The sequence below is a fragment of the Carettochelys insculpta genome, chromosome 8 (assembly GCF_033958435.1).
Source record: "Carettochelys insculpta isolate YL-2023 chromosome 8, ASM3395843v1, whole genome shotgun sequence".
In the NCBI taxonomy this organism is placed as follows: domain Eukaryota; kingdom Metazoa; phylum Chordata; order Testudines; family Carettochelyidae; genus Carettochelys; species Carettochelys insculpta.
Genome location: NC_134144.1, coordinates 75,406,040 through 75,418,194, shown reverse-complemented (window position 1 = coordinate 75,418,194; position 12,155 = coordinate 75,406,040). Strand labels below are relative to the sequence as shown.

Genomic DNA, 12,155 nt, shown 5'->3' with positions numbered 1-12,155 from the left:
ACAGCGACCTGCCTCTGCCCCCGCTCTCTCCATTTGATTTTTAAAATGTTTTTGTTTCAGAACTGTCACCCTTAAATCTGCCACTGAGTGTCCAGGGAGATTGTACAGGATGTAATATACAGAAGCCTGTGGGCGAACACTTCAATCTCCCTGGACACTCAGTGGCAGATATCAGGGTGACAGGTCTGAACCAAAAAAATTTCAGAAATCAAATGGAGAGAGAAATGTCTCAGCTGCAATTTATTTGCAAATTTGACTCCATTAACCATGGATTAAACAGAGACTGGGAGCGGCTCGCAGCTTACAAAGGCAGCTTCTCTGCTCTGGGTGCTCATATCTCCCCATTAGACTCTGAGAAAGGCTCACGTCCCCCTGTCTCATCTGACTTGCTTTTTCCTCTTTTGATAAGAGCTGTTGATATTGGGCCATTTCCACTTTGCTGAATAGACCTTGTCAGCTCTGGTGCCCCCTCTTACTGGGACCCTACTCTTTAAATACCTCTCTGAAACCACCCACCCCACTCATGCATCTGATGAAGCAGGTCTTTGCCCACCAAAGCTTATGCTCCAAAATATCTGTTAGTCTATAAGGTGCAACAGGACTTGTTCTCGAAGCTACAGAGTAACACGGCTCCCTCTCTGATTCTGGTCAGACGGAGCCCTCTCACCCCTCCCAGTAACACCTCAGCATCAGGCAAAGAACAAGCACCAGAATCGTCTGCTCTCTGGGGCTGCCTGATGATACTAACTGGATCAGACCGAGTTAAAGCATCATCCCCCCCCGAGAGACACAGAGGCAGGCCCACTTCCCAGCTGGGCTTCAGCTGCCCTCAGATCCAGCTCTGGGATCTTGGCCATCTCGAGCCCCCACAGGCTCACACAAAAGAATCACTTCCCTGGAAGCAGAAGCACCTTTCTTGCACCTAGAACCAGTGTCATTATCAGGGATACCACTGCCCATCCCAGAGCCATTCCCTCTGTTCCAGCCCCCGTGGCGGGATTCAGAGTCACACCTGGGATGCTCTTTCCTGGTGGTTCCCTCTCCAGCCACCCCAGGCTGGGGAGTCTTCCTCAGACAATGGACAAGTTTCCTCGTTGGCACCTTTTTCAAATGCAGGCTCTGCTCTCTCCCCAGGCTGCTGCTGCTGCTGCTGTTCAATTTAGTAGTAGGCATCCTTCAGTCTGCATAGACTATGGATCGCTCCCTTTATAGTTTCAATTGAGGACTTCATTTACAGCATCTACTGTGACTATGAAGACCCACACGAGAGTGACAGTCCTTGCTGCATCTCTTGCAGATGTGGTGGGTGTCTGGCAAGTCCTTAGTGTGCTTTCTGTGCGCTCGCTTCTCCTCTGCTAGCTGTCTGATCCTCATCTCGCCCTTCTGAAGGCCCTTGTGTAACCCCTGCCTCCATCTGCCACGGTCGTCTGCTAGTTCTTCCCAGTTGTCCAGCTCAAGGTCTACCTCTCTGAGGTCTCTCTTGCAGACATCTTTGTAGCGCAACCGGGGGTGTCCGGGAGGTCTTTTGGCAGAGGCTAGCTCAACATACGGGATGTCTTTTGGAATCCTTCCACCATTCATCCTGTGGACGTGGCCAAGCCAGTGGAGTCGACGCTGCCTGAGGAGGGTGCGCATGGTTGGGATTCCAGCTTGCTCGAGGACGGCGGCGTTGGTCACTCTGTCTTTCCATGATATTCCAAGAATGCGCCTGAGGCAGCGCAAGTGGAAGACGTTCAGCCTCTTTTCCTGGCGGGCATACAGGGTCCAAGTCTCGCTGCCATAAAGGAGGGTGCTGAGGATGCAGGCTCTGTAGACTTGCATTTTGGTGTGAGTGTACAGCTTGTTGTTATTCCACACTCTCTTGCTGAGTCTGGACAGAGTTGTGGCCGCTTTTCCGATCCTCCTATTTAGCTCAGTGTCCAACGACAGGGTGTCAGTGATGGTGGACCCGAGGTAAACGAACTCGTGGATGACCTCTAACATATAGTTGTCAGTGCTGATTGATGGGGATTCAGCAACATCCTGACCAAGTACATTTGTCTTCTTTAGGCTGATGGTAAGCCCGAAGTCCTTGCACGCTTTGGAGAACTGATCCAGCAGTTTTTACAGACAATCAATTGGAGACACTTTGTCCCAGCCCCCCTGGCTGGTCTCAGACACATGCCCGGAAGGTGAGGCAGCTTCTCTCACAGACAACTTGCCATTCCCAGTGGACAAGCTGCTTTCCTGCACAGACACACACAGGCACCTTCCTCCTGGAAAACTCTTCACAGGCCTGTCCTGGCCACTAGTATACAATGGGTTGGAATCGCTCCTTCTGTCCTTGAGCTGTGGCAGGCCACTCGGTTCAGAGCTCCATGCAGTCCAGGGCTCCCTGCCCCGATCTGGGCTCACCCTGCAGGAGTTTCCTGAACCCTCAGCTCTGCCACTGCACATCCACGCTGCCTTGTCCAGCTCCTTTAATCTCAATTCAGTTTCCAGGTGCTGTCGCTTCACAGCAGAGTTGCTGAGCGTGGTTGCAGGCTCACAGTCCGATGCCCTCTGCACCCCACGATTCCTGGAGGAATCCCTTCAGTGTGCCAGGCTCCTCGTGGGTCACACGTCCCCTGGGGTTAGACCGTAGGCCCCGAGGAACCCCTTCTTCGGTGTGACACCCGCTCTCAAGGACCATGAGCGCACTCTCTTGGGAAGAACTCCTTCCATGTGTCAGCCTCCTTGCAGGTCCCTCGTTCCCAGAGGCTAGGCCCTTGGCCCCTCCGCCTTCTGTTACCAATTCCAACAGACTCCCAGGGGTAACCCCTCCTCGGGTGTGACACCCCCTCTTGAGGACCACTACTGCAGTTGCTCGGGTTCAGCCACAGGCCCTTCCGCCTCAGGGAACTGCACCTCACTGCCCGTCAGCACTCCTGGGTCTCGCTGGCCCCCACTTCTTCCTCCTGTGCCCTAGTCACTTACTGCTGGATGCTCCATCCTTGGGGTGCAGTACATCCCACTCTGACACCAGTGTGATGAGGTTCGGGGTCCCCCAGGCTCTGCACCCCGTCTGCAGGCAGGAGTGACTCTCACTTGTCAGGAGAACAGCGGGTTTATTAGCCGAAAGGGCACAGTGTCTTACAGAAGTGTCAGTACAGCAGGCAGAGATAGACAATCCAATCCATGTTGGGGCGAGGAGGCCCTGAGGGGCCCCCCGAGTCAGGGCTGGGAGAGAGAGAGAGACAAGGAGGGGGCATGGCCCTGAATTGGGGGGGCAGCATGGATGGGACTGTCTGTCCCTGATTGCTGTACTGACTCTTCTGTAAGATGCTGTGTCCTGTCAGCTAATAAACCTGCTGTTCTCCTGCTGAGTGAGTCACTCCTGCCTGCGGACAGGGTGCAGAGCCTGGGGGGACCCCGAACCCCATCACACCAGCCCCCTGGAGTTGGTCCAGCACCTGGCTGACCTGGGACACATGGTCATCCCACATCTGGCTGAAGATGCAAATGTCGTCCATGTACGCCAGGGCAAAGCTCTCCATCCCTTTCAGGAGCTGGTCCACCAGACGCTGGAAGGTAGCGGGTGCCCCCTTGAGGCCAAAGGGCAGGACCAGGAACTCGTAGAGCCCCACAGGGGTGATGAAAGCCGACTTGAGCCGGGCATCTTGGTCTAATGGCACTTGCCAGTACCCCTTGGTGAGGTCTATGGTGGTGAGGTAAAGGGCTCCCCCCAGCCTGTCTGAGAGGTCATTAGGTCTGGGTGCAAGACAGGCATCTGACATGGTGATGGCATTGAGCTTGCGACAGACTGCACAAAACTGGACAGACCCATCTTCTTTGGGGACCAGCACCATGTGAGAGGCCCAGGGGCTGGAGGAGGGCTGGATCACCCCCAGGGCCAGGATGTCTTCGACCTTTTGTCCTACGGTTCTGGGGTGTCTTCCCCCAGGCTCGGAACAGCACACACTTGATAGGCGCGTGGGCGCCTGTCTCTATTGGGTGGACAGCCAGGTCAGTGAGTCTGTGCCGGCTGGAGAGCAGCCATTGGTGTGAAAGCAGCACCTCCTTGATCTCCGTCTGCTGGGCAGGGGTCAGCTGGTCCGAGAGGGGAATAGACTCCAGCAAGGCGCCGGCCCCAGTCCTTGTGAGTAAATCCACCAAGGGATCATCCCCCTGCCCCTCCCAGTGCCTGCACACGGCCAGCACCAAGTTCTCTCTGTCCCAGTAAGGTTTCATCATGTTCACATGATAGACCCGGTGGCTGTGGGCCCGGTTCAGCAGTTCCACCACACAGTTCACCTCATTCAGCTGTTTGACGACCTTGAAGGGGCCATCCCAGGCCTCTTGCAGCTTGTTCCGCTGCACGGGTACGAGAACCATCACTTGGTCCCCAGTGGCATAGGCTCGGGCCCTGGCGTTACGGTCATACCAGACTTTTTGCTTCCTTTGGGCCATGGAGAGGTTCTCCCTGGCCAGGCCCATGAGCTCAGCGAGCTTTTCTTGGAATGTCAATACATATTCTACCACCAACTCCCCTTCAGGAGAGGCCGTCCCCTCCCAAACCTCTCTTACCAAGTCCAGATTCCCGGCACCCTCCTTCTGTACAGCAGCTCAAACGGGGAGAACCCCGTGGATTCCTGGGGCACCTCCCTGTATGCAAACAGCAGGTGGGGTAAGTACTTGTCCCAGTCATGGGGGTATTGATTCATGAAGGTTCTCCGCATCTGCTTCAGAGTCCCATTGAACCTCTCCACCAGCCCATTGGTCTGCGGGTGGTAGGCTGTGGCCCAGGTGTGCCGGACCCCACACTTGTCCCACAAGCTTTGCAGAAGGGCCGACATGAAGTTGGACTCCTGATCTGTAAGGACTTGGGGAACCCCACCCTGCTGAAGATGGACAGCAGTGCATCCGCCATGGTGTGAGCTTCTATAGAGGTCAGGGCCACTGCTTCTGGGTATCGCGTGGCAAAATCTACCACCAGCAGGATGTATTTCTTCGCAGAACATGTTGCCTTGCTGAAGGGCCCCACTATGTCCTTAGCCACTTTCTGGAAAGGCTCTTTTGTGATGGGCAGTGGCCTCAGGGCGGCTTTCCCCTTGTCCTGGGTCTTCCCCACCCTCTGGCAGGGATCGCAGGACAGGCGATACTGATGGACAGAGACAAAAACTCCTGGCCAGAAAAAGTTCTGTAACAGCATCTTCCTGGTGCGCTTGATCCCCTGGTGTCCTGCAAGTGGCACATCATTGGCTAGGTACAGCAACCTGTGCCGGTACTTTTGGGGACCTCACAGCTGCCTCTGGACCCCCCCACAGCTCCACTTTGTGCATGAGAACCCATTCCCACTCCAGGAATCCCTTCTCCCACAGGAATCTCTCCCTGCAGCCCTCCCCCAGTGGTGGGGCTGAGCTGAGGCTGGCCAGTTCCCTCAGCTTCTGCCAGGAGGAATCTCTCTGCAGTGCCACCTGGAACTCTTTGTCTGGGGAAGGCTTGGGAGATGCTTCCTCATCCCTGCCTGGCTGCACGACCACCAGCCTGTGAGACCCAGCTCTTGGGGGCCCCCAGATCCCAAAGTAGGCCCCTGCAGCTCTGGCTGGTTATCCTGCCTCAAACCTGGGGAGAGAGCCCCTCACCTCCTCTGGCTGGGGGTCAAGACCAGGCCCAAGGACATTCACCGTATCATCCGGTCTGCTGCCAGTACCCTGGGCTGGGCCAGCGTCACGTCAGCGCCTGTGTCCCAGAACCCTGTGGCCTTTCTCCCCTCCGCCTCGAGGGGTGTGAGACACTCGCTCCGCAGAGGCATTGCCGTCCCCACTCTGTAAACTGATCTCTGAGCGTTTGGGCCCCCTGAGGAGCTGGTCTGTGGGTCCAGCTCTTCCCAAGCCGAGGACACACCGTCAGCACCACCCGCCTTGGCCACCAGCCCCTCTGGCTGCTGGGACTCCACCCAGTTGACTCCATGACCCCACGGCCTGCTCAACTTGTCTGGGAGCTTGGGGCACTGGGCTGCTCTATGCCCCTTCTGCCCACAGCGACAACATCCCAGGTCTTGTTGTGTCCCTCGGGCCGGCTGCTCTGCCCGGGCTCTGCTTGGCTCTCTGGGGGTGGGTGGCTGGCCCCTCTTTCCTGGGCTCGCCCAAGAGGTGGTCCCCTCTGTCGTACGGCCAGGAACCGGTCTCTCTGGGACTCCCTGCCCTCTGGGATTCCCTGTCAAACCTGGGCCAGGTGTCTGTGAGCTCATCCGCCAGCTTCCCCACGCTGAGTGAGTCCTCTGGCTTGTGGTCTTTGAGCCATGTCCTCAGCTCAGGCAGGCACACTCCATAGAACTGTTCCAGGAGCATCAGCATAACCAGGCCCTCTGTGGTCTGGGCCTCCGTCCCAAACACCCACTTGTGGTAGTATTGCATCAGGCAGGAGGCCAGGTCTCCGCTGGCCTCTGCTGCACCTCCTGGACCTTCTTCCTGTACATGGCGGGGGTCAGTCCTAACTTATGCAGCAGGGCCTGTTCGACTCATTCGTAGTTCCTGGGCTGCAGCCCCTCCAACTGGTTGAGCACCGCTGCAGCCTTTTGGTCCAGCCAGGGGGTGAGCTGCAGGAGCCATTCAGCTGCGGGGGACCTGGTGCAACCTGCAGACTCACTTGAAGGAGGTGAGAAACCCATCCAGGTCCCCTGCATCCTTACCTTGGGCCAGCGCATGAGTCTCAAAATGACTGCCAGTCCCAGGCCTCCTGGCCCTCTCCCCACTCACTGCAGCTGGGCCTCTTCGCATCTCTTCTCTGCCACGGTCCGCTCATGCTCCCACTGTCTCTCCCGTTCGTGTTCATGCTCGCTCTGTCTCCTGGTCCTGGCGCTGTCTCTCCGGGTCTTCCAGTTCTTTGAATCGCACCTCCACGTCCAGCCATCTCAGCTCTGTCGTGGGGGACCCTGCCCAGGACAACCACTGCAGCGGAGTGCGGCCTGGTGGGCACCATGTCTCTGTGGCAGAGTCCAGCCCCCGCCAGGCCTGAGAAACCGAAACACTCCCAGGAGGTGACCGGCTGCTTCCTGCTGGGACGGGATCTGGCCCCTTGATCAGTCATTCTCTTCCAGCCGGGCAATCAGCTGGGCCTTGGTCGCCTTCCCCACAGTCAGGCCCTTGTCTCTGCAGAGCCCTGCTAGCTCTGCCTTCAGGAGTCAGGTGTACTCCACTGCCCAGCTGTCTCCCGGGTGCCGACTCACCGCCTATGCTGCAGCGCCACACGGCTCCTAGCAGCTGCTTTGTTCTACCACCAGCACCCCCGGCTCTCGTCAGTCTCCTTCCTACTACTGCGTCCAGTCAGTCACTGCTGAAAGCTTATTCGCGGGTGCAGTGCATCCCACTTCTGACACCAGCACCCCTGGCTCTCCTGAGTCTCCTTCCTTCTACTGCGTCCAGCCAGTCACTGCTGAAAGCTTATCCGCGGGTGCAGTGCATCCCACTTCTCACACCAGCACCCCTGGCTCTCCTGAGTCTCCTTCCTTCTACTGCGTCCAGCCAGTCACTGCTGAAAGCTTATCCGCGGGTGCAGTGCATCCCACTTCTGACACCAGCACCCCTGGCTCTCCTGAGTCTCCTTCCTTCTACTGCGTCCAGTCAGTCACAGCTGAAAGCTTATCCGCGGGTGCAGTGCATCCCACTTTTGACACCAGCACCCCCGGCTCTCGTGAGTCTCCTTCCTTCTACTGCGTCCAGTCAGTCACTGCTGAAAGCTTATCCGCGGGTGCAGTGCATCCCACTTCTGACACCAGCACCCCTGGCTCTTGTGAGTCTCCTTCCTTCTACTGCATCCAGTCAGTCACTGCTGAAAGCTTATCCGCGGGTGCAGTGCATCCCACTCCTGCCACCAGCACCCCTGGCTCTTGTGAGTCTCCTTCCTTCTACTGCGTCCAGTCAGTCACTGCTGAAAGCTTATCCGCGGGTGCAGTGCATCCCACTTCTGACACCAGCACCCCTGGCTCTCCTGAGTCTCCTTCCTTCTACTATGTCCAGCCAGTCACTGCTGAAAGCTTATCCGTGGGTGCAGTGCATCCCACTGCTCACACCAGCACCCCTGGCTCTTGTGAGTCTCCTTCCTTCTACTGTGTCCAGTCAGTCACTGCTGAAAGCTTATCTGCGGGTGCAGTGCATCCCACTTCTGACACCAGCTGTAAAGGGGTTCAGGGTCCCCAAGCACTGTACCCCATCCGCAGGCAGGAGTGACTCTCACTCAGCAGGTACAACAGGAAGTTTATTAGGTGACAGAGGCACAGCTCAGCACAGAGGTGTCAGTGCAGCAATCAGAGACAGTCAATCCCACCCATCCTGGGGAGAAGAGCCCGAGGGGTGCCCCTATGGGGTGTAGCCTCCCCTCAGCCAGGCTGGCTGCCTCCCAACTCTCCCCTCAGCTTCTAACTGCCACCTCTGATTCAAACCCAGCTCAGCTCCTCCCTGCTCTGTGTTCAGGTCAGAGGTGTTACCTGCCAGCTCAGGTTACAGCCCCAGGGGTCATCCTTAGCTGCTGTGAGATGCTCTGCCTGTCACGCACACATCCAGCCGGATTCTGACCCCCTCATCCTCCTCATCACACCATGTCCCACCAGGGCACCAGAGATGGCCAGTCCCCTGCACCCCACAGAAGGCTCGCAGGTGGCAGTCCTGAGAGGGCAGGGCTCACTGACCCAGCCAGGCATCAGCGGGTTTTCCTGAATGGCTGTTTTGGGTTGCGCTGGCTCCCAGCAGTGACAGGGTGGTGCTGCAGAGTTTTGGGACAGCAGTGTCCTGTGGAGGCCTGGCTGGGCAGGGGGAGGTCTCTGGGCACCAGGTCTAGGTGCTGCAGGGCAAGGAGACCTGGTGGGCTCTGGGAGAGGGAGAAAGGCTATCTGCACCATTGCAAAGGCTCCAGGGGGTGGGTCGTGTGCTGCCTGAGCCAGGCCTGTGTGAGCCAGTGCAGGGCTGGCTGGGTCTGTGCCAAGGCCAGCACTGGGGGATTGGAGTCCCAGCAGTGTGGACCATCTGTGCACCATCTGGGGGTTCCAACAACTGAGCGCAGTCCCCGGGTGGGGGCCCAGCAAGACCAAACTAACCATCCAACCACAGGCTGGGTCTGGCGGCCGGCAGCGAAACCTGATGCACTGGGGCTGGGGTGGAATCTAGGGGAGTGGGCCCTAAATACATCCAGGGCCCCCTGTCTGCAGGCAACCCCCATCTCCCGGCCAGAGAGCTCTGCGCAGGACTCCTCTGAGCTCCCATTCCCTGAGCCGCTGCCTTGCCTGGACATTAGCCTGTGCCCCACAGGTCCTGTGCTGAGGGTTGAGGGGCTCTGCTTGGAGGGAGCAGGCCACAGAGCTGCTGCTCTGTGGGCCGACTCTGCTGTTGCCTGTGCAGCCGGTTAGGTGCAAACAGCCTGGCTGAGGGGAGGCTGGTTCCTGCAGGGAGCGCCCGGAGGCTCTCTTCCCGTGCACTGGAATTCCTCTGCCTGCCTTCTCCTGCACTTGCACTGGACTCATGTCTCCTCTGTCTGTCTGTCTGTCCCTCCAGGTGTCTGGGCTCAGCTGCTGTCTTGGCTGAGGCCCTGGTGCGGGGCCCCGAGTGCCCCAGCTGTGTCCTGCCATGGATGTACTTGGGGCCCCGCCCCGGTTCCTCATCTACCCCCGCACTTCCACAGTGCAGAGCGGTGCCAATGCTGTCTTGAAGTGCCAGATCGTGGGTGACCCACGCCCCAGCATCATCTGGGAGAAGGACAAATCCCCCATCATGCCACCTGGCCGCCTTCAGGTGGAGGCCGAAGGGGATGTGTACAGCCTGTCCATTCCCCGGGTGACCCCTGCGGACAGCGGGCAGTATATCTGCAAGGCCAAGAACGCCGTCGGGGAGACCTACGCGGCTGCCATACTCAAGGTGGAGCCGGGGGAGCTGCAGCCAGAGGCAGACCCTGCAGACACGCCCCCTCTCTTTCTGAGCAAGCCGCTGTCGCGGCAGGTGTGCAGAGGGGAGGACGTGGTGTTCAGCTGCCGGCTTGCGGGGCAGCCTTGCCCTGAGCTGCAGTGGGAGAAAGATGGGCGCCAGCTGTCCGAGCTCTTTGAGACCAGCCATTTCTGCGTGGGGAAGGAGCCAGGAGACTGGCACTTCCTGCGGCTCTTTGGCGCCCGCCCCCCAGACGGAGGGGTTTACGTGTGCCGGGCACAGAACCGCGCTGGAGAGGCGCTAGCAGCAGCTGTGCTCCTGGTTGAGCCTACGGTTCGTGGGCTGCCAGATGGCCCCTTCCTGGGCTCCCCCAGGAACTGCCAGCCCTTGAACCACGGTGACAGGAGGCACTGCCACGGGCCCCGCTCCACACCCTGGCCAGCCCGGCCCACCAGCGAGGTGGCTCCTGGCACCCCCCGGGCCAAGGCCTTTGCGGTGAGCGAGGGGAAGCACGCCAAGTTCCGCTGCTACGTGACGGGCAAGCCGAAGCCTGAGGTCGTGTGGAAGAAGGATGGGCGAGTTGTTGTGCCAGGCAGGCGGCATCTGGTCTACGAGGACAGGGAGGGCTACTTCATCCTGAAGGTGCTGTACTGCAAGGCCCAGGACCAGGGGCTGTACATCTGCACAGCCTCCAACACAGCCGGCCAGACGCTCAGCGCAGTGCAGCTCCGTGTGACAGGTAGGGCCCCCCACTGGGCGAGCGCAGCTGGCCGGGAGGTCTGGCGCAGGCTGATGCCACTTGATGGCTTTCCACCAGGAGCAGGGGGGACAAGCCCAGCATGCTCTGCAAGCTGAGTGCTGGGCCGACGCACAAATGCCACCCAGATGGTTAGCAGAGGGGCTGGGTGCCCACAACTGGCAGCACAGGGACGCCCAGCAAGCAACCACCCAGCGAGATCTGGGCTCCTCGCCTTGCTCTGGGCAGGGGCACTGGTGGTGCGCAGCCGCACAAGCCTCAGCGCCCAAAATGGAGTTTATTCTGCACAAAGAAGGAAAAAAATCAGAGAGAACCTTGGGCACACCTGACCCTCTCCACTGCCCCCGATGGGCTGTGTGATGGGGTTCAGGGGTCCCCCTGCGCTGCACCCCGTCCGCTGGCAGGAGTGCCTCTCACTCAGCAGGTACAACAGCAGGTTTATTAGGCAACAGATGTCCAGTTTCTCACAGAAGCGACAGTACAGCAGTCAGAGACAGTCCTTCCAACCCGTCCTGGGGAGAAGGCCCCGAGGGGTGCCCCTCTGGGGTGTAGCTTCCCCCTCCTCAGGCTGGCTGCCTTCCAGCTCTCTCTTCCCCCAGCCTCTAACTGCCACCCCCGATTCAAAACCAGCTCGGCTCCTCCCTCCTCTTTGTTCAGGGCAGAGGTGTTACCTGCCAGTTGTAGCCCCAGGGTCATCCTTAGCCACTGGGAGCTGTTCTGCTTGTTTCTCATATCTAGCCTGAGTCTCCCATTTGCACCCCCCTCCCCCGACTCCATCACAGGCTGGCACACCCGACCCTCTCCACTGATCCCCCGCTGGGCTGGCACACCCGACCCTCTCCACTGATCCCGATGGGCTGGCACACCCGACCATCTCCACTGACCCCGCTGGGCTGGCACACCCGACCCTCTCCACTGATCCCCCGCTGGGCTGGCACACCCGACCCTCTCCACCGACCCCGATGGGCTGGCACACCCGACCATCTCCACCGACCCTGATGGGCTGGCACACCCGACCCTCTCCACTGATCCCCTGCTGGGCTGGCACACCCAACCCTCTCCACTGATCCCCCGCTGGGCTGGCACACCCGACCCTCTCCACCGACCCCGATGGGCTGGCACACCCGACCCTCTCCACTGATCCCGATGGGCTGGCACACCCGACCCTCTCCACTGACCCCGCTGGGCTGGCACACCTGACCCTCTCCACCGACCCCGATGGGCTGGCACACCCGACCATCTCCACCGACCCCGATGGGCTGGCACACCCGACCCTCTCCACTGATCCCCCGCTGGGCTGGCACACCCGACCCTCTCCACTGATGCCCGATGGGCTGGCACACCCGACCCTCTCCACTGACCCCGATGGGCTGGCACACCCGACCCTCTCCACTGATGCCCGATGGGCTGGCACACCCGACCCTCTCCACTGATGCCCGATGGGCTGGCACACCTGACCCTCTCCACTGACCCCGATGGGCTGGCACACCTGACCCTCTCCACTGATCCCGATGGGCTGGCACACC

At 59.5% G+C, this 12,155-nt stretch overlaps 1 protein-coding gene across 3 annotated transcripts in view; it reads left to right on the top strand.

Annotated features, from left to right (window-relative positions):
* OBSL1 (obscurin like cytoskeletal adaptor 1) overlaps positions 1-12,155 on the top strand; it is an 84,516-nt gene that overhangs the window by 1,165 nt on the left and 71,196 nt on the right. For all 3 annotated transcript variants that reach the window (XM_075001626.1, XM_075001625.1, XM_075001624.1), the window contains exon 2: positions 9,507-10,611. In XM_075001626.1, the coding sequence (XP_074857727.1) occupies positions 9,579-10,611 (1,033 nt within the window). In that variant the 5' untranslated portion in view covers positions 9,507-9,578. The remainder of the gene's footprint in view (positions 1-9,506; positions 10,612-12,155) is intronic.